General features: G+C 41.4%; 1 protein-coding gene across 1 annotated transcript in view; it reads left to right on the top strand.

The window, feature by feature from the left end:
• The first annotated feature begins 1,617 nt into the window (after positions 1-1,617).
• The window catches only part of LAMA3 (laminin subunit alpha 3), a 106,527-nt gene continuing 85,353 nt past the window's right edge, over positions 1,618-22,791 (top strand). Inside the window, exons 1-6 of the mRNA XM_066182428.1 lie at positions 1,618-1,875; positions 7,737-7,889; positions 18,379-18,496; positions 19,123-19,241; positions 20,817-20,987; positions 22,052-22,149. Of these exons, the coding sequence (XP_066038525.1) occupies positions 1,618-1,875; positions 7,737-7,889; positions 18,379-18,496; positions 19,123-19,241; positions 20,817-20,987; positions 22,052-22,149 (917 nt within the window). The remainder of the gene's footprint in view (positions 1,876-7,736; positions 7,890-18,378; positions 18,497-19,122; positions 19,242-20,816; positions 20,988-22,051; positions 22,150-22,791) is intronic.

The following is a 22,791-nucleotide window of genomic DNA, read 5'->3' as shown; positions in this document are numbered from 1 at the left end:
GACATACTTGGAATGTAACCGTTTTTCAATAAATAGTTTGAAATGACTGGTGGCTGTCCTATCTGAGAGCATGGCATTTTGCTTAATGGAACATTTGTTTGTATTCAAACCTCTCATATTTGTTATGAAGTGCAATCTATTTGATGAAGTGAAATGATGTACATATGTAATAAGATGTCACAGTTGGAAAACGGAAATATTTTAAGGTGCCCTAGGAGCCAAAAGCATTTAAGAAATTTGATATATGTGAATTGACAGCATGCTACATTTATGAAAGTCAACTTTTATTACAGAGGACACAAAAATTGTCTCCCATAGATATGTCTCTATGCTGTGCTAAAGCCATAGCCAAACAAACAAGGGTGGTGAGATTTTCTTGTAGGCAAAATCAATAGCTTGAGGCTGATGCTTCCTGAAACAGTGTACCAGGGATCTCTCTTGCCACTGCTGAGTGGCATGTAGCAAAGCTTTCATAAAGTTATGAAATGCTTTGCAACTCACATGAATCACTCTTAAACTATTGCAAGCATTTGTCTGAACCCATATCTTTTGTCTTAATCCTTCAAATTTTGTTAGAGGAAAGAACACTGGATGTGTGAGCATGTGTAGGATTGGAAATGTGAATAGGTATGAAACTTAGGAGAGCAATGCCATTGATTAGGCCTCCCTCTCCCTCCCCAACCTTCCCCCTCACCCCTCCAGCTCCTGTGCTATCCAAAATCCGTGCCAAATAGCTTCAAAAAGACAGGAGACTCATTGTTTGCCCTGGATGAGCAGGAACACCCATTTCACAAGGAGCTGCGAGCACTGGCTGTGCATTGCAGGAGGGTGGCCCAGGCTGCGCCGTTTCCAGCAGACTCAGAGCACTGAATATAGCAAGAGGAGCTGCGATTTCTGCAGCACAGTCACACAGGGTCTTCCCAAGGACCGGCACAGGGAAGCGGCGTATACCTTGTGAAGGATGTCCCTGCTCGTGGAGAAAGTTTGACCACCTTAACTTTACTCCCTGTATGTGACATGATGGGTCAGGGGTTATCAAAGAATCATAGAATAGTTTGGGTTGGAAGGAGCCTTTATGATGATCTAGTTTTCCAAGCCCCCTGCCCTGGGCAGGGTGACCTTCCTCTAGACCAGGTCGCTCAGAGCCCCATCCTGGCCTTGAACACTATCAGGAATGGGGCATCCACAACGTAACGTGCTGCGGGCAGATTTTGAGGGTGGCATGCTCCGAGACTTCTTCACGGCCTGTCAAAACTACTGACCCGCGCACTTATCACGCAAGAGGCAGCTCCCAGAGCTCCAGCTGAACCGGGGGCGGCAGCGCTGGGCACGCCCGCGGAGCTCCGCACACACCTGGGCAACCCCGCCAGCCCCGCGACCCTTCCCCCGTCCCGTCCCGCCCCGTCCAGCGCACCCGCACGCCCCGGGGGACGGAGCTGCGCCTCGTCCCGCCCCAGCCCGCACCGCGCAGCGCAGGCAGGGCGTGAGAGAGGTGCGGGCAGCCCCCAGCCTGCTCCTTCTCTTTCTCAGCTGCCGTTCCTTCTCCTGCCCCTCTCCCGCCCGCCCAGCACCCCGGCAGTGCCGCCCCGGGGCGGCCAGGGCAGAGCCCGGCGCAGGATGGCCGCGCCGCCGGGCTCGGCGCTGCTCTGGGCGCTGCTGCCGCCGCTCCTCGCCCTGAGTGCCGCGCAGCCGGGCCCCGGCGCCTCCCGCGGGACGGGGCTCAGCCTCCACCCGCCCTACTTCAACCTGGCGGCGGCCGCCCGCATCTGGGCCACGGCCACCTGCGGGGAGGCGCCGGGCGGCGGCGGGCGGCCGCAGCTCTTCTGCAAGCTGGTGGGGGGCCCGGCCGCCGCCCCGCTGGGACGAGCCATCCAGGTAACCGGGCGGCCGGGACCCCTTCCCTGCGCAGCATCCCCGGGGGGTGTGCGGGTGTGGGTGTCTTTTGCGGGGGTCTGACGTGACCCTGCTGTGCGCGGTTTCGTTTCCTCCTGGCTGGGCGTGTGCCACGGGCATGGAAGGGGAGCGTGGACCGGCGGGAGCCCAGGCAGGGAAGCGCCGGGCAGGATGGATGGATGGAAGCGGACAGCGTCGCCTCTGCCGGCGCACCTGCCCTCGGGTGTCCCGGCACCTCCTGGAGCCACACACCCACACACCGCCCGGGCTGCGGGGAGCGGCAGCCGCCCCTCGGCCGCGGTGCCACGGGGCTGCGGCTGCTCCCGGCCGTGTGGAGCTGCTTGTCCCGTCGGGCGCACCTGGAAGTGCCCCAGGGAGTGCTCAGGGTGGTGTTTTGTGGCCTCAGCGTGTGGCCCGTGGTCTGCGGTGAGCAGCGCGGTACTGCTGAGGGTAAAACAGCGAGCTTGAGGGAATGGATGGGGCAGAACTTCACTGGCGGCTGGTGGCTGGGCAGCAGGCATCTCTCTGCAGGCGGCGCGAAAGGAGTGTCTGGCTCTTTTCTACTGGCTTTAGTTAAGTATTTTGTGCTATTTTAGAAGCAATAAAAGCCTTATCGTTTGTGCCTTGCATTGCTTGTGGGAGGAAGCCAGAGGCTCCTTGGGACTCTTGACGGGGAGTATAAGCGCAGAGGGCAGCGAGGATCATGCTGTTCTTTCCTGGCATAGCGCAAGATTACTACACGCTTTTAGTGCCAGTCACAAGAAAGATAACAATAAACTGCAAAACTACTGAAAAAGGATTAGTGGAAATGTACGTTTCCTTTGGAAGAAACACGTATTTACACATTTGTTTGAGGATAAGGAAGAAGTAACAAATGCTCCAAACTGTTGTGCTGCAGTAGATGCTTGGTATCTGTTTGATCAAAGCTTTGCTAAAAGAGGGGACTTTCCTGAAGCCTCAGACCTTCCAAAGTTATTTTAATTGTATTCTCTCTTAGTGGGAGGAGAACCAGAAAGAAACTGCAATTTGAAAGGGATCTTGAAAGCTTAAAAGTGCTCTGACTTTAGGCAATACAGAAAGGATGCAAGTAATATTTTAGCATCTTGGAAGAAGAGCTAGTGTTTCAAAGTCTTATGAGGTGTTTCTATGTTTCAAAGTGAAATAAACCATAAGACATGGTTTCAGAAGGGATTGCAATGGATAACAGAGTGGTCCTCGTTCTTTAAATGAGAATAGGCACTCAGGATAGGGGGAGAGGACTAAGAAGGTGCAGCATGTGTATTCCTTGCCATGTGCCAGAAGGGAGCGTGCACCATCATGCAACCTGCCCTCACAGTTCATTGGACAGCCACAGCCAGCAGTGTGCTTTGCTCTGGACTTCCCTCTGCCATAACTCCCTGTCTTACAATGAAATATTTTTTATCTCTCTCTCTCTCTCTTTATATTACCTTCTATCTCTGTTGTGCTTTCAGTCATAAAAAGAAGCTCAAAGTACTTTGGAGATGCTTACAGGCTGAGTAGTATACAGTCCTAGTAAAAGGGAGACTGGGACATAGGTATTAGACGCTTAAACTGAGGTTAAAAAAAGTTTGTGATGATCAGGGGGAAACTGCTTGGTTTGCTGTTTCTAACACAGCTCTGAAGTTTAGGCACACGTCCTTCCATACCGAATGCAAACATCCATGTTTAAAGTTGCCTGAAACAACCGTGCCACCAGGTAGATTGTAAACCCAGCAGTCTCTCAGCAGCTTGCTACAGCTCATTGCTGCAGTGAAATCTCAAACTGACATGCCTTGAAATATCAGAAATCACAAGGTAATAAAAATCAGCCAAAGCAAACATCAGATAAACTTGTCAAGTGAGCGGAACGAAGCCTGCGTGTTGCCATTGATGGTTTTTGTGGCTGTTCCCTTGGTATACTAACACTCAGCTGGAAATGGGTGTTTGCCGTGTAAAGGAAGAGGGAGGCTAGAAAGAGGGGAATTCTTAAATGTTTGACTTGCAGGTCCTAGGTTACAGGACTGTTACGGTTCCTGCCTGATTAAAGTTCCCAGAAAGACTGCTGATAGCTCAGCCCTGGCAGGAGGGAGCGTGTTGTGACTGTCAGAGCCTTGTGTAAGCACAGATACCGCAGCGTCCCTTTCCAGTTTTAACAAAGCCTCATTGAGATACATAACATGAATGCTTCTGTGGTGTACCAGTAGTTGTGGTTCAAGAAAGGCTGGAAAGTCTTTCAAAAGGCCAGGGAAATCCAGACATGGAAAATGCACAATGTGCATATTCTCAAACTGCTTCACCTCTCAAGTTCAAAGAGGTGTAAATAAGTGATTTTTTTTTCTTTCATGGAAAATTGGAGAGAATGGCATTAAACTTTTACAGAACATGAGCTTACATAGAAGGATTTAAAATCAGCAGAAGTATTCAAGTGTTGTTTCTTAAGAGTGTGAGGGAAGGCCATGTAGCTTTTACAAAGTGATAGGTGTAATGGCCACTGTGTTGTGCTGGTTCAAGTTCAAGTGATACCACACATCTGAGTCACTCTCTTTTGGACTCTCTACAATGCTGGATTGCAGGAGTTGCTCTATGAATAGTGAAATTTGAAAGGAGGTGCAGAATGTGATCCTCATTCTGGCTAAGGGAGCAGACAGCTCTGTTGCCAGTGCTATCTGAAAATAAGGTAAAGAGGAAGAGCACCCCCAGCATCATTTCCATTGCTCTGCCTTTGGTCGTTTTCATTCAGCTTGTCATTTAGTGACGTGTCTTTTAATGAAGGCTGTAATATCCAGCAAATCCAGAAAGGGCATTTGGCTGTTGTTTAGAGGTGGTCAGTGGGATGGCCAGTCCCTTTGTGGGCAGCTCAACCAAGGCTCTTAAGGCAGTGCTGGACATGCACTGTGGAAAGAGGTGGGTTTCCCTTATGTAGCACACTGGCATGTGGGACAATGACTTAATAAGAGCAGTGTTGAGTGAAGAAATGCACAACAGTATAAAATATTTCAGCAGCTGATAGATAAGTGGCATGCCTGGTTTTGCCTGCCAGTCTGTCCGCAGTGGTGTGCGGGCGTGAGTTGAAGTCTAACTGCATACCTGTCCTGCCCTGCCAGTGGGCACAGAGCTGCTAGGTATGAAATAGTGAACAAATCCTTCATTGTTGTCACTTTCTATAACTTACAGGCGAGATATTTTCATCCCTGTGTGTCCCTGGTCCACACTAGTGTATTTCAGCAAACTCTTTCATGAGGTTCCAGGTCTCTCCTCTGCTCCAGAGAAGCAGGGCAAAGGAGGGTAACAAGGTCACCAGCAAATGCACACCTGCCTGTCTGATGAACTGCAGCCAAAATCAAACCAAGTTTCAAGGCCCAATGTACTGGAATGGAGACGTGCCCTGTAGCAGCCAGGCTGAGCACGATGTGCCTGAGATACTGCCAGTGAGAAGGAAGGAAGGCTGTTCTGTCCAATAATTTTTTTTCTTTCATTTTTGTTTTGCTGCCTAGTTGGCAGGGTTGCTGGAATGTAATTTAAATAACTGAAACTCCAGCTGTTGCAATGAAATTCTTTGAATTATGTGCCCAAAAAGAGAAAGATGGTATCTTGAGTTCAGATCAAGTGCTCTGGTATACTGAAATCACTTAAGTGCATGTAAATTAAACTCTTGTGTTTAATACGCCCCACTGTTTTCTTCTCATTCAACCTTTCTTTGAGGTTGTTTCCAGATCAGGGCTGAAACTGCTGAAACAGCAACTGTTTCCTGTGTACTTCCAGCCTGATCATTTTGAGTGTAATTTAGATCTAAAGACTATGTTTCAACCCCATTATAAAGCTATTTGGGGAAGCTTGCCCTGTTGAAACATATATGTCAGAACTCAGGTATGCGTTTCTCAGGGAAGATGCTCTGATGTGGTAGTAACTGCAGTTGCCAGGGCATAGATTGATTTCTCAGGATATGGATTTTTGCAGATGGTGACATGATGTTTTTTGTCGTCACTGCACAAACTGGCAGCTTTGCCTGTAGCTAGCACGGGCTGATGTGTATCTACTGCAGCAAACCACCTGAATCAGGCAGAGTCCTGACATATTGTAGTTTGTATTAAAGTCAGCTGAACTATCTTCTCTAACAGAGCTGGAGGAGAATCGTGTTATAACATGACTCCAGCTGTAGTTAACCAGCTTGTGTATGTGGGTATTTAGTCTCTTTGAATTGTCACGGGTTAACCCCCAGCCAGATTGGCACTGGCTGTGCTGAATCAGAGCAGCTAATGGTAGCCATGTCTTCTGGAAACTGCATCATATTCTGGGCTTTCTAGAAGAGGAGGATGAGGATGGAACTATTTCTAGATGCAGATGCTGAAATTACTGCTGTTGATACTGCAGAAATATTCAATTGAGTGAACATCTGTGTTTCATATTTTAAAGGCACAGGATGGTATATTCGTATCACGTGAGATGGATTAAGTATTTTCCAATCTGTTAGTAACTATGGTAGATGTTAAATAAATTCTGCTAAACATATTAAACTCACTGAGCTTGCAAGACTGAACCCAGCAAGAGTGCGAGATCTCTTCTGTTACTTCTCTGTAAAAAGCAAATGAGTATGATTGCTCCAGTTACTTTACTCTCGTTAGTCTGACAGCAGCAACAAACAGAACAATGGCACTTAGAGAGGAGTCTGTTAATTCTTAAAGGGTAGGAATGTGCTTCATGCCAGGCAGTGTGGATTGTGGAAACAGCGAAAGATTTGTCACATGCTTCTGATGGTAACATATGCTCAGTTGATAAGGAAACATTTGCCCCATTCCCTTTATTTTAAACAGGAATCCAACACAGTGTCAGCAATTCACAGACTGATGGATTAAGCAACTGTCCAACTTGAAGTAGGCATAGCGAGTGTGCTGCCATTGAATGAAAATGTTGCTTTTCTACAAAGATCTGTAGCTGGCGGAATTTAACTTTTTCACTGATTATCTCCACCTAGTGATTGGAATAAGAAGTGAATGGGACTCTAAAAAGGTCCCTTAATAACTAATTTCAGTAGTTCAGCACTTATCTTAGTAGACTGTAAAATCTCTTTTCTTGGATATAAAAATAGCTTGTGGGGCAAGCCAAGATATGAAATCAAAAGACAATTTTCCTGAAGTTTGTTCATCATTATTGTACAAAGAGCTTAAGAGACTCAAAGGGCATCTCTGGATTGTGGTTTTAGTTGAGGACTGGAAATTGGGCAGTAACTTGAAATGAAGATATAATAGCATTCTTTAAGGGAAAGCTTAAAGGAAACAGTCTTGCATTTTCCACGAGCACATATTGTTTGGAAAACTCTGATTCAGAATGTATTATAATGACATGAAAAGAGTGTTATAAAATTCTAGTACCAAACTTATAGCCAAGTAACAGAGCTTTTTTGTTACGGTTTTATTTATACCAGGCTATGTGCATATGTGGATATTTCATGGTGTTTTAGAAGAACTGAGGATAATTTGTTTGTTGTTTCTAATCCAGTTCTAAGAATCTTTATTTCACTAATTTTCTGCAGATTTCCTGCAGACCACTGTAGATGTAATATAGGTAATTTCACCAAAGTGTCGAAGTGTTAATAAAGATTTACTGTAGTTCCCTTACTGAGATTTCTGAAGTTTTAGTTTGTTACATAAAAGTTAGTGTGTTTCAGTGTGTAATTTAATTACCGGGGGAATAATTTATGCATTAAAAATTATGGTGTATAAAGGAACAACCTTCGCCCACGTTTTTAGTCAACACTGTAGTTTGGAATCTCCATTAGTGACCACATGTGTCATCAATGCCTAAGATGTTGTCTGAGACCATGTTTTTGATGGATTGTGTTTCAGGGCCAGTTTTGTGACTACTGCGATGCTGCTGATCCCAGCAAAGCTCACCCGATAACCAGCGCCATTGATGGCACTGAGCGCTGGTGGCAAAGTCCCCCTCTTTCCATGGGCTTGAAATACAACGAAGTAAATGTCACCTTAGATCTGGGGCAGGTAAGTGCCTGAGCTATGTATGGGGTGAGGTGTGATCATTTCTTGCATTTGTGCCCATGCTTTGCAGTTGGGAGAGACTTTTGAGCTGATGATTTTTTTCTTCCTGACATCACAGCTTTTTTGTCTGGTTTATGTTCTGTATTTTTTTATCAAGTTGACTATATACTGTTTAAAGTGGTTGTTTTCCTTTAGGAATTTTGATTATGGGGGTTCTTGCCAGTGGGACCACACAGATGTAGTGATGGTCTACTTTCATTCACAGACACTGTAACTCACTAATTCAAAGTTACATGGGGGGACCTCTTAGCTGAAACTCAAGCTCTGCCCTCTGTTTAATATTCCTCTTTTCCATGAGCTCAGAGAGAGAGAGGCTTCATGATCTTGGTGCCTGCACACATTTTGAGAATAATGTTTGGAGTCTGCTTTTGCCTCAGGGGTCCTTCTGGTTTCTCTGTCATCCAGCAAGATCTTCAAGATAGACAGAAAAATACTGATAAGATGGTCTAAAAGGGATGGGACAGCAAAACCAGTGTAATATAAGTTAGTAATGAGACAGTAACAAGAACACCCATATTTCCCCTGCAAGTGATAGGCAAGCTAAGAGTAAAGCCTCTGTATCTGTTTTTTAAGTCACAGGGATGGGTTCTCGGCTGCCATCACTGGGTGCTGATCCAGTGAAGTCAGTTACATTGTGCAAGTTCACACCACATGAAAACACATTTATAAATATATGTGTGGGCCTGCAAAATGTGTGTATACACATGCATATATATTTTGGACTGCAGTAATTGTTTATTGACTGGTCATATAGGACATGAGTTTTTGAGTAGACTTTCAATTTAGTTGACTGCAAGGCGGGGAGTAACTAAGAAAGTATTTCTCTGTGAGACTTAGCTGCCATTTTTGCTGGGGATTCACGTGCAACTTATTTTACCTCTTGTCTTACAAGGTGTTCTAATACTCTTTGTTCTTCCCATGGCTGGAATGGTTCTCATTTTGAGAATATCTTTATTCAGCGTTTCTATATCCAGTAGAGCTGCAGTGTAGAAAGGCCACACTAAACTTCTTTTCCTGCTATGAACTTTTTACCTTCTTTGGAGGACCTACTGACAGACACCTTACTTTTTATGTGCTTAGTAAACCTCTAAGAAACCTCTTTGACTGAGAGGAGGGATATGAACTAAGTGCCCTCTTTTCATGGACACTAGCAGCCATATGCTAAGATTTCTGTAGTTGTAAAGGATTTCTTAGAGCGAGGTTACGTGTTTCTCATTACTCTGGTACTACTTGGAAAGATGATTCTGAATCCTCTTTCTTTGAAATGAAGGCAATCCAAGACAAAGGTGAAAACTACTCCATGTCCTGTGATCAGAAATGAATCATTTTAGCTGCTGGATGGATGAGGGTTTGGTAAGATTCATGTGACTTTTTTGTTCCCGCTTCACAGACATTATCTCATATCCACTTTCATCCAGTTAAACCTTAACCTCAGAAATTGTTTGAACTTGAGATTCACTTTTGACATTTTGCTTAGTATTTTCAGTCCCAAATTCATACAGTAGCACACAATATTAGTAAAGAAGAACATTGACTGCTGTGACAGAGTAAGTCTACTCAAGTGAACAGGTAACGACAGGGACCTCAATTCACCTTACCTTATTTCATGGTCATTAATATTAAGAACTTGGTGTGTCTTAATGATGGAGACTTTCTTAGTAATTGACAGAGACAATTTTTCAGAGTGCACTTCCCCCTCAGCTTAACTGAGATGAAGGTTTTGGATTTTAAGGAATAATAAATCTACTTGAAGTTAGATGTGTATCTAAATACAGAACCACATACTGTAATATTGAAAAGATAACAGGGATATAGTTTTCCCTCACTAATTATTTGTCCTTTTGTTTTGTTTTGTTTCTTTTTTCTGCAAACAAAAAATGGAAAAGTTTTTGAGTGTGCAGAACATGACAAAGAGTAAGGTACAAATGCGTGCAGGGAAGCAATGACTGAGTGTAAGCTGCTCAAGTATCCACAATTAGAGGAAGCAGGACATAGTGCAAAGTCAAAAGCTTTTAATTTTCTGCATTCCTGCCATTATATCTTTATCACTGAGAGCAGAGTCCCAGCGGAACCTCTTACCATGGTCTCATGGCAATTTTTAATTGAATAGTTGCAACACGATGGAAGTTTTAGTGCTCACTACAATGGAGTTGGAACAGAACACCCACCTGGTGCTGCTTCTGTCTCACAAGGGGTTGGGTGATTTTGAAAATCAAAATGCCTTCAGGCTGTTAAATCTGTTTGCAAGAAGAATGCTCATTTTGCTGTACTTCGTTATATGAGGAAAAAAAACCTTAAAGCAAAACCCCTGCTTTACTTCCATTTCTGACTTTCTGTACTATGGTTACATTTCTAATCTATCACAACCCTTCCGAGTAACAATTATAATGTTTGTCCCTGAGGCAGTCTCTTCATTCTGTTAACATACCTGCTTACAGAGTGGCTATTCCTGACTTGTTTGAAATATTTGTATCAAATGAAATCTCAGTTATTCCTCTAATTGGTTATGTTTTTCCCAATGTAGTTTTCAACATATTTTAAACTTCTGAGTCCAGAATGTTTGACTGAATTTCATTGCCCTTCCCCTGACTCTATGGAATGCCTAATTTCGGCAGGTGTGTCCTCATCTTTGGCTTGCTTAGTGCTCAGCAGATATTACTGTAACACTCCCCCAGGTATTTTTCTGAACTCTCTCTTCAGAAGGAATGAAAGTTCAGGATAGCATGATAGTGTATGATGAAAAAGAAATGTCCAGCTACAAAGAAGTATAGCCCATATCTTTTATTGTTGCTTTTAGTTATGTCTAATTTTTTTTTAATTTTCCTGTGCTTTTTGGCAATAATATAGTGCTGAAAGGCTTAAACTCAGTGAAGTCTTGTGCACTAATGTGTTGAATAGTTTTTACGTAGTGATATTACTAGTCACTGTTGTAAATTAAAGGTAAACATTGGAATGTAATGTCCAAATTAGTTCTTTTACTAGGGAGGGAGGGCAACTCAACCATAAATTTAAGCTAAGTGGTGTGGCCTGTGAAGGACTTCATGCTTTTATATTTTCTAGTAGTTAAAGCCTATAATCATTTTGTAAGTAGCCTCACAGTTTGGCAAATCTTCTGAGTTGCTTTTTTATGGTGGAGGTCTAATTTTTTTATTTGGTAGCAATCCTTTGATTTATAAACAATATTTTTTGTTTGGAATATTATTCAGCTTTGGCTAGTTGTTGAGAACTAAACCCAATTGTTCTTAACTTATGAAAGATTGACGTGATAACTTAAAATGTTTCTGACATTACAGTTAATTTAAGTGTCATTCTGTAAAATAGAAAGCATTCTGTGGTCACTTCTGTAGGGAGAAACTCTCAAGGTGATGGGAGATTTATCACAAACTGCATTGAACTGAGCTTCCAAAAATAGTCGTTGGACTCATTGTGCTTGGCTTTTGAAGACTTTCCATTATCACTGACCCTGGAATCAGACCCAGCTCTAGCATGAAGTTGCATAACCTCTGTAATGACACTGGGAAGTCCTACAGATTAGGGCATGAGAACCACTGCACGAGGCTTCTGCAGTGCTACAGAGCACTACCTGCAGAGAGACAAAGCCCTTCCTCTGGAGCTCCTTCACAGCTCTGAATCCACAGCAGCACCAAACCCTGCTCTGCTGTTTTGCTTCACACTGGGGAGAAAAGAGGCTCTTGAGTCTGGGGAAGGTGCAATATTGTCCCTACAGACAGAAGTAGACAGAAATGGGGATGCTAACAGCACAGAAGTGTTCCTTTGTATTAGAGAACTCTGGTTCTGAGTATTTTAGTTTGTTTAGGAAGCTGATTTGGGATCATGCTGCAGAACAGTATGCTTTGAAGTTAGTTGTGATTTTTGGCTCATATCACAGGAAGGTGCATCAAGTTGTGAATTCGACAGTTACACTACTTCAGCTGATGAAGTAGCACCTGTGTTAGAGAATCTTCTAAAAGTTGTATCTGGTAATATAAGTTTCATTTATTCCTGGGTCACACTACAAGCAACTCATTCAGAGTTGAGCTACCAGCCTTAATAAGGGAAATACCTTAAAATGCATTCTTTCTTGCTCATAAATTTTCCTTTAAGTTGTAGTCAATATGTTGTGTTTTTTTAAAACTTTAATTAAAGACCATTTCAATGGCTCAGTATTTTTGTCTTGTGTTTTCATTAGTAGTTGTACATCATTAGTTTTAAAATGCATTTCTGATACTAATTTGATATTATTCTGAAAATATACAGGAGAAAACCTTGCAAGTTTTGTTCTCCTTTGCTTTTCTGACTGTCTTCCTCTGACTCTTCCTTAGCATCCCTTTAGGAGGGTCTTGGTTGCCACTTATTGATCTCACTTCCCTCCCTTCATGTCTGTACTTCTGCTTCCTCCATCCTCCTTTCCATACTCATTCCTACATGTTACTTTGATTTTGTGATATGTAGTTCTAAATACCTCAGTTTCAACCCAATGCAGTAAAAGCAGAACCTCTGCTGGTTGCCTGTAATCCATTGCACTTCCCTGGGTTTCTTCCCAGTGCTGACAGTCCCACTGTGTTCCTTCTACTTTGGACTGCAGCCCTCATAAGGAGACGTTTTTCTTCTGGACAACTGAGGGCTGAATCGTACAAATCCTTTCCCAAATCAATAGCTTCAGTGTTCTGTGAAGAAATAGGCCATATGTAAGAAATAATTACAAGAATTGAATTGGTCTTTGTCCAAATCCTAATGGAAAAGTGGCTGCATGAGAAATTTCAGGAAAAATGACCGAGACTCATTGAAGTAGCTGCCTGCAGCCTTGGCAAAAAGACCAGCAACTGGTTGAGTGTGGAGAATGGACTGCCCTTTCATTTCTGGATGCAGTTCTTCCTTCCAGAGTACTGCCCATGTTATATAGGGAGAGCTTCTCCCTTTGGTCCTGCCATCAACTGGGACAGAAAGAAGATCTCTAGATGTGTCTATGAGGCCTATTCACAGGCACTGACTTACCTAACTAAACACGTTTCTCGGCATCAGTGGCTGGTTAAAGGAAAGCATGATGTGAATACACCATGGACAGGGATAACTGAACAACGCTGAAAATCTTGTGCTTATTCCTGGCTTCTGCACCCCAGACTGGGAAGCTAGAACACAAGGAATGACTTCAGCATGCTGTGCAGTGGGAGCCTCTGCAGCTGCTGTCACTGTTTATGCGGGGTAGTCATTGCTGTGTGTATGTGTACTCAGTTATGCTGGATGGAACAGACTTAGGAGGTCTGAGGCGGTCTGATGCCTCTCAGGTACTACCCACACACAATTTTCTCTGCACCTCTGCTACAGCTGTTTTTCCACATACCCAGAAGGGTAGCTGGCAACTCCAGAAATGCTGGCTCAGCCCTCTCTAGTTGGCATTTTTTGTATTACTGCTTATGTTACAAAATACATTGTTGAGAATTGACAAATACTGACTGACAGGAGTGCTTTATACAGTACCTGGATCTGCCAGAGTACCTCAAGTCCTACTGGGATGTTTGAATAAAAGGACTGCTTCCCTCTGCAGCATCAAGAAATCAAAGCCTTTAATTTTAGCCAGAGTATGTGGGATTTTTATTTCATTTGAACAAACTGATGCTTTTGTGGCTTGGTCTCTGAGAGGAAACAGTACTCAAGACCTTAAGGCTTCATTACACCAAGAAACCAATGGGCATGCACACCCTAGGCAGTCAGTGGCACTAAGGTGTGTTCTGGTGCAGGTGCTAAGCACACTTCACACTCCTTGAATCCCTCTCCTGCATCAGTCTCCCTTTGAAAAGTTGAATTTGTGTACTGAATCATATCAGATTTCTGTCTCCTCTGAGCAATCTGCAACACCAACCACATTATTCAAGGTAATCAGAGAAACCTAAAACAACAACCATACCATGTTGAGGGAAGTTTTGGTGGTGCAGCTGTATTGGCCAATAACAGTCTGAGGAAATTTCACCCTTCTGGAAACATTCAAATTACATGAAGAAAGATTGCTGTGGTATCTACAGAATGCCTCAGATAGATGGTCTACCTGGATTTAGTTGGGTTCTTGCTACTACCACATTCTGGGGCTTTTAATCATCCATGAGCCAAAAAGGAAGAACAATCTTTTGCTACAGAAGCAGCACACACAGCATCGTGGTTATTGGGAACATAGTGTGTTTTTTCTTTTGTGCTAGTTTATGTCCAGCACTCATCTAACAAGTCATTTCAGTGTTTTAGTGTTCTGGTTTGAGTTTACAGTGTCAGGAATGGAGGAAAATGTGCTACACCTATATATATGCATATCAAACTTTTATCTGTTTTTAATGCTTTCTAGGATTCAAAAAAATCTTGGAAATTTCTCTAAAATTGTAAATGTAAAGAGTTGTTTAAACTTTTAAGGAGAAAGTAGGGAAAACATTTTAAACTAATATTATGGAGAATTTTAGCATTCTTGTGAGAATGTGATGGGTAACAGGAACTTTTCTTTCTGTTGGTTTAAAATAAGTAGTGTGCATGCTGTTAGAAATTATGAATATTGTTAACAATAATGGTGCAGTGTAGCTCTCAATCAATTTAAATGACCTTTTAATATTAAGTTCACCTGAAAGAGCTTTTATAGAAGTCTCTCTCTTTATAATGTAATATTGTTAATGCGTAACACTGAATTTTAATTTTCACTCTCAGATGAGGAGGGCATTTTGTTCATTCTACTGGATGATTTAAAAAAAAAAAAATTCTAGGTTTTTGTGAACCTTTAAGGCCATTGGCTGCTAGAACATTTTTAATCTGAGCAAACCTGAGTGAACAGGGAAAAGGTCCCATTGATGTGGAATTGATTAAATTCCAGCTGTTGATAATCAATCAGGTTTGACCTATGGTGCTGGATTACAGCAGGATATGGTGTTTGGCTCTTACAGTAATAAATCTTCTTTCAAGCATGCACTTCCAGAGTGCATTGTTTCCATTACTGGAAACAAAATTCTGTTTCCACTTTTAAATTCAGTTCTTTACTCATACAAGGAAATGGTCAGAATTTTGATTGTGATATTTGTGGGATTTTTTTGTGAATTTTTTTTACTATTATATAATTATACCGAAATGTTTACTTACAGTTTTAGCAATCCTTTTGAGAGATGGTATTTTTATGAAACAAATTTGGCTTAAAAGCAACCAAATAAACAGTTTTTCAAAAATAAAGGCACTTTCTTTTTTTCTCAGAACTAAATGGCTGAAGGAAAACATCGCTTTGAGTTTAGTCTGCCTCTTTTTCAGGGTAGGTCTTAGGTCAGGATCAAGATTTAAAGTAGTGAAATACCAGCTTAGAATATGTGATTAAAATTTGCTTTAATGGTTGCTTTTCTAGGTCTTATGTCAGCAAAGTTATTCTTTTATCTTCAGATGGAATTTATTTGCTAAGCCAAGGATTATTTTCCTTCTGTTGTTGTCTCATCAGATCTGGAGAGAGACCATTCATCAACTTGGTCAGTATTTAATCTTAGTGGAAGTTTAGATGTTCAAGTGCCATTCTACTTCCATGATCCAGGCCAAAAGCAAATCGCAGGCACTCATGTGAAGTCAGAAGCAGGACAGATGATAGGCTTGGTGACTATGTTTTGGTGATATGTTGTCATTAACTAACACTAATTTAATTTTTATCAGACCTGTCCCTTTTCCCTTTCTGAATGTGCCTTTACAAACCTGAGCAGTATTTCAAACTGAGAGATATAAGGAGAGCATCATGTGAATAGAAGGTTTTCATATACAACAGTATATGAAATACTGGGGTTTTTTCCCTTCCATTTTTTTTTTTGCATGGAAATATGCAAGGAGTAGCGCTGGGTGGCAGTTCTTTAAGCATTGGCAGACTTGCAGAGTTTTTAAGAGTAGGTGTAGAGTCATTGTTGTAATCACTCCACAATGTGACCACAAGGAGTGGAGCCCTGGAAAAAGGCAGGACGTTCTCTATATGCTTCCTTTATTTCCTCTTGAGCTTTCTAAATCACTTGTCTTGATTAAATCTGTGTCAGTCAACAGATGGAGTGTTATCAGCACTTCCTAAACATGCATTTCAAGATAGGATTTCCAAAGATCTTAGGACATATTAGAAGGAAGATAATATGTTTATGTTGCCTGCCAGTGCAAACCTGGTTTGAACAGGTAAATGCCCCTTGAGAGATTCAACTGACCTAAAGTGAGAACATGAACCACTTTTTTCTTTTTTTTTTTTATTGTGGGGGGGGAAGGGGGAGTTTCAGAACTATTACGCTTTCCTAGCTGAGGAAATCTTTGCACTGAGTGGCCATACCAGATGGATGACGTGTAATATCTGTATGGCCAATATCTCTACTCTGACACTTGACAGTTAAGTAGCAGAAGTTACTCAGACAAAGAGTATCAGAAACTCAGTGAAAGCAAATCTTGCTACTGTCCCCGAAGTATTCACCTATTTCTGACAATGGCTAAAACCAGACTTTGCACCAGCAGTTTGAGGGCAGAACTCCATCTGTGCAGTCATAGAGCAAAGGTTTGGGGTTTGCCATGGCTGTCAACAGAATGACTGCCTCATACTGTGCTCAGTATTGTTGTCTAGTAAGTAATTTTTCCTATGGAGATAATGTTTATTTGCTGAGGTACCTAATTTAGTATCTTTGGAGGTGAAGCTGATGCTTGTCAGGCTGTGTTAAATAGCAGGATAAATTTCAACACTAACAGAAAAGTTGAGTTATTTTCCTCTCGGTTCTCTCTGCACTGACCTAAGTCAGCAACATTCAGCAAAGCAAAAGTTTCTGAAATACGTTGCAAGGTACTATACCTGTTGCAGTGGTGCCTTGGTGTGTGTGTAGAGCAGGAGCTTGCCCTGTTGTACATACTACATTAAATGAATGCACAACACTAAAGTTTCATTTTTTTTTCTTCTGAGATGTGTGGTATATCATGAGAACATGGTGCATGAAGTCCCTGAGTTCCTCTCATTTTTCCATGAGAAGGTTTTACTTTCTGCTGTGAATACAGTATACAGCTATTCAGAAGCTGATGTCTGAAATAGGTGTGTGAGCATGGAGGCTGCATGTAGCCATGGGATTGTCATGTGCAGAGCTGGTTAGGGACAAGTATTTCCAGGTATCTGTTTCACTGCATTATTCACCATTTGCTTCTGCCTCTTGGTGGTCCCAGCTGGTGTGACAGCTATTGAATTGTTCCTAGCTGACAGCTGAATGGGCCAGGCATGCCAAAAGATGCTGCTCCCAGTTTGTGGTCGAGAGCTTGTATGCACTTGTGGTTTGGAGTCTAATAAACTTTGCAAAGTATTAGCTTCAGGGTTATGACATTTATGAGGTATGAGCAAAGATAAACTGTTAGGGTGTATTTGATGTGGGGGCTCTTGTAGCAGTTACTTGCCAAACTGCTGGCTGCAGTCTCTCCCATCAAAGTAAGAATCTCCTGCCAGCAGATGATTTTCAGCTGAGGTTGTTGAGGGGTAAATTCCAGTGCAGCTTCACTTGAATATTGAATGTACCTCGGTATTGGTTCACTTTTATTGACAGCTCCATCCATGTCATGGTTTAATTTTTAAATGGCCTTTAGAATCAATCTGTGTTTAGCTTTTTGTGTAAAGGTAATTCTTACTGATGTTCTGGTTTTTATGACTGTGGACTGTCCCAAGAGGCTTACAGTAAGACTTCCTATTTTGTAAGATCCATTTCTTCTCTGGTATTTGGGAACCCTCTGTGTGATACGCAGTGAGCACCTAAAGAAGCCAGATGAAACTCTTGGCCTTGGGAACCTTGAGCTGATGGAGCTCTTTGTGCTGTTTCAGACAATGAATTATCTACCAGTTACAAAAATCTCTCCTGTGCTATTTGATACCCACAAACTCTGGGGTGGCTTGCTTCCATTACTTGGAAAGTCTGCCAAGTGGCAAATTCATTGGGAAATAACCTTAATATGAGGGAGCGGGTGACTGGGATTATTCTCAACCAAAGGAGTCCCAGTGTGAAGGGTATTTGCATTTTCTCTTATGTGATTTTGATATTCCTTGTCTACAAGCACAATTATATAATTGGAATGTATCACAAATGTACCTGGGTTCTGCAAAAGCAGCTTAGTTGAGTGGTATAACTTTTCCAGGTTGAGTACTGTACCCTTAACACACCCAAGCAGTCAGTCAGCTGCACAACAGACCTGTTCTGAAATGTACGAGATGGCATTTAACACAGTCCTCTTGCAAATGTCTTAATGTTCTTGAACACATTGCCAGGTGAAGCAGCCAGCTGAGAATCTGGCCTCTTATTTGAATGGGAATGAAACTGCAGAGTATAACTTTCTCCCTGTACACTAAATAAAAAGTGCTTATTTGCATTAGTTTTATTATTGCTGTGCTTTTATAGAACTCAAAAAAAGCTCCTGACAATCTCTCTATATATTCTGTTACCAGCTCTTCCATGTTGCCTATATCCTTATCAAGTTTGCAAATTCTCCTCGTCCGGATCTCTGGGTCTTGGAAAGATCCGTGGACTTTGGAAAAACTTACACTCCCTGGCAATATTTTGCTTGTAAGTATCAATCCTTGTGTCACTGGTCTTTTGGTGAAAGGTTTCTTTACTAATTTCCTCAGTAGCAGAAAAATCAAGGAATGGGGCTTGCTGAAGATTTCACCTGCGAGAGAAGACAGTGAATGTTAAATACATTTTATCTTTTCTTATTTAGCCACAGTGAATTAGTGGTAGGAGTGTAAGAGTGTGGTATTTTGAAAGTGTAACTCAGCACATGAATATTTTTCACTTTCCTAGAAATTTCTGTTTCGTTTTGTTTCTCTTGTTTTTTGAGTATGTCAGAACTTCAGTGTCCTTCTTCCCTTGGGACCCTGGAGTTTCTTGCAAGAATCAAAGTGAAATACGAATGTGAAATCTTAGAGTATCTATATATATATTTTTTTTTTTTCTGGTGATGATATGAGAAATACTGTGCCATATCTTGTCAGGCACCACTGAATTGCTTAGGAAGAGAGATTATTGTTTTGAGGAATGTCTGTTACTCTGTGCTCTGTGACACAATCACTGTTCTTAATCTGTTATGGGGAGAATTTACCTGGAAGCACAGGGGATACTTCTCTGTTACTTTAAATTAGAACAATAGGGCCCATTTTTATATAAAATTAATTTTGTTCTTGCGTGACTAGACTCGAAAGCAGATTGCTTGGAGCACTTTGGAAAGGAAGCAAATCTTCCTGTGAGGAGGGACAGCGATGTCCTGTGCACCACCGAGTACTCTCGCATTCTGCCTCTTGAAAATGGAGAGGTAGGTGCTTTCAGGAGAGCCATGTGTGATGCTGGTAGCAAACATCATTGGTTTCAGAACTTTGTTGGAAGTAAATTTTTAGCTATGGCTGCTTGAATCTCCATCAGTAAGTCCATAACCTAAACCTCAGTGAGATTTTGGGAGTGTGACCTGACACCACCTAATTTCACCATTCCCTGTGGGGGTAGGGGCTGCTCAGGGAAACCTGTGTTGATATTTATCATAATTTGTGTACTTCACTGTAGCCATGTGCATTTGAAAGTGTTGACTGCATTTTCTGAATACTTCCAATGTGCATGGCAAAACTAGGTGCGCCAGAATTGCTCATGTGAATAAAGGCTGTAGAAACAGATATTTACCATTCAAGAATAAGAAGCTGTTAAAAAATATATATTTTTAATTATATATATATATATATATATGAAAGGTCCATGTTTATAATATAATAGGAGTATCTGGAAAACATTGCTTTGATTTTAGTCATTATTCTTGCTAGTCAGAACTGTGGCTTGTATTACTTGAGTGCATGCTAAACTCCTGGATGTGCTGATGGATCCTCCTGACATTCTGTTCTTATGCCTGATGTTAGAATCCGGGTCTGAACTCCTCAAGGGTTATCCAGAGTTTGGAGCAGATGGATCTAGGGTTTCATATTAAAATAGAACTTGTTTGTTAAAGTATCTGTAAAATTTTCCTAATCAGATATTGTAAAGAATAATTTCCACAGAAGAACACTGCTGGTGCCATTCCCTATTACATGCTCTATGACTTTTCCTGTGGGAATTGTGCTGCAGTTGGAACAATCAGCATGGCCTTGTTACGTGCTTCAGAGTATAGGAGCCATTTGTAAATAGAAGTCTGTTATCTGGATGGTTATAAATAAATTAAAGTTTTTTACTGAGCCCTGTACATACAAACTAGGTTGTTCATTCAATAGAGATTTATGATTGCTGAGCTGCTGGCAGCTGTTTCTTTAAAAAAAAAAAAAAAAATTATTGGATCCCTTGTTTTGGAAGTCAGACAAACCTGCTTTCATGTGAGGGGATTTTCTAAAGCAACACTGTGTACTTTCTTCCAGAAGACCATTAACATGCTCGCAGGCACTGGACCTGCTAACAATAATATTTTCCAGGAATGTTTATGCCTTGACCCAAAAATAAATGTGCTTTGGGAAAGAGCCAAAATCTGATGTTTTTAATCAGGCTAAACTTCCATTGACACTGTCAACTGTTCAAACAACTACTTGCATCTATTGCTATTGTTTTCTTCCCATTAAAATGTACTTTTTGCGTACTATACCTCGTGTTTTCAAAACAGATAGAGGCACTTTTTTTTTTTTTCTGATATGTTATATGGATAATGAGAATACAGGAGGCTTCAAGATTAACAACAATATTTTTCCCAATATCCTGATTTCAGTATGAAATGCCTGTTGTTACTGCAAATACGTTCAGAAACAATAGTAAGTTTTTGGATTCTTTTATTAATTCTGCTCTAATCCTGGTACTGATTAATGCTACTACTGGCACTTGCAGTTGATATATTTTAACAAGACTGTGCTTACTTCTTTGTTAGATTGTAGTATCTTTGATAAATGGCCGCCCAGGAGCGAAAAACTTCACTTATTCCCCTGGTCTTCAAGAATTCACAAAAGCAACAAACATCCGCCTCCGTTTTCTCAGAACTAATACTCTCCTTGGACACTTGATATCCAAAGCTCAGCGGGACCCCACTGTAACTCGTAGAGTAAGTACTGTTGTCACTGAGATGTAAATAGTCAATAAAATGTCATACCCAGCATCTTAGGGACCAAAAAATGGTCTGAATGTTTTAAGATTGCAACATCCTGACAATGAAATTTGCATTGACCCGCCTTGAAATCCCCATATTTTTCTCCAGGTTTGTTTGAGACAAGACGATAGCTGGGCCAGCATGGATTTATGGAGGGGCAGCAATGATTAATGACTTTGTAACAGACTATTTCCATTCCCTGCTTTCTAATATGGAAGGAAGCTGAGTACACCATGCGAGCTATAAAGCGCCAAAGCAAAATTATTCTAAACTACCTTATGCAGAACTGAGGAACTAAATCTCATCAGCTTTATTTGTCAGTAGTTTCTGATATTTATTCACAAAAGGTTTTCAGAAAATAGTACCTGAGTTTCTGAAGGAGCAGAAATCAAAGGCTGTACTTGAAACTTGCTGTCTTTCCACAAATCATTTGAGATCCCTAGGTGTTTTCAGTGCATTTTGAGCTATCCAAGAGCTTGAAGGCCAGAGTTCCACTCCCATTCAGAGGGCAAATGTAAGGAAATATAGGGGACACCACACATAAATTCATATACTTACAGAGATTTCAGACTTCATATTGTATTGCTATTTTTAATCTTTTCATTTAAAATGAAGATTCAGTAACAATTGGAGGAAACCCTGGGGTGAGGCACCACACAAATGTGTGTGAGGGTTTCTGCACTGGAAAACATCAAGCTATTCCAGTTATTTGACATCACTCCCATCAAGTGCCCTTACTGCCTTGAGTAAATTTTAAGACATTGCTCACAGGCAGATGTAAATGCAGTATGCAGTTTACTTGGTAAGCAGCACAACTGTAGAGTAAGGAACTTCTGGTGTTATCTGGCCATGGGGTGTAGGATAGATGAATGAAATCTCAAGTGTTTTATTAAATTCCTAAAGGAGAGTGCATATTTTTATTGTAGACACCTTCCAAGTCTAGCAAACCTGATATTTATATTTCTGACATAGTGCAAGCAAGGAAAGACCTATACATATTTCTTGTGCTTGTTCCACAGTATTACTACAGTATAAAGGACATCAGCATTGGTGGTCGATGTGTTTGCCATGGCCATGCTGAAGTATGTAATCCAAAGAGTGCTGAAAACCAATACCAGTAAGTAAAGGGAGCCTGACGTTTATCTGAGAAAAAGAATATATGAGTGCTTTCAAATGACCTTTTTTAAATTATAAAGTTATGTAGTTGTACAGGGATTTTTTTTCTTTATGTTTAAAAGAAATAGAACCTGCTAGTGGTTGGCAAGAAAACATGTCAAGAGCGATTGTATGGGAAATATAATAATAGAAAGTCTTTACTTTGGTTTTTCATTTTAATTGAAATACAAGTTTGGCAGATTGAATAATTTCTTAGAAACACATAGTTCTTTTTGGAAAACATGAATTGATGAAAGAGTTCCTTCTTATATCAGGAATTAGAAGTCCAACTCAGGAACAAAATCAGTGAACTTCATGAAGATATTCAGCACTATATCTGAGCTCATGCAAGATCCAATGGCTTTAGCTCATTACTGTAATAACATAGAAACAAACTAAATGGACTATTCCCTTTTGCTGTCAAGTTTGTGACCTCTACATTGATTTCACTGGGAGTTAAATCAGGCTTCTTGGCTCACCTGCTACAGGGATGTGACTGAATAATCAGCCTGTCTCAAACATATTTTAAAACCTGCTTTAAACCAGCTGTTGCTCTTATCCATGATGGCATTTAAACAAACTTTCATCAGGACAATGCAGTATT

This window comes from Chamaea fasciata, unplaced genomic scaffold (genome assembly GCF_029207755.1).
Source record: "Chamaea fasciata isolate MVZ Bird 193981 ecotype frontalis unplaced genomic scaffold, bChaFas1.0.hap1 SCAF_1, whole genome shotgun sequence".
Lineage (NCBI taxonomy): Eukaryota > Metazoa > Chordata > Aves > Passeriformes > Sylviidae > Chamaea > Chamaea fasciata.
This window is presented reverse-complemented; position numbering and strand designations above follow the sequence as displayed.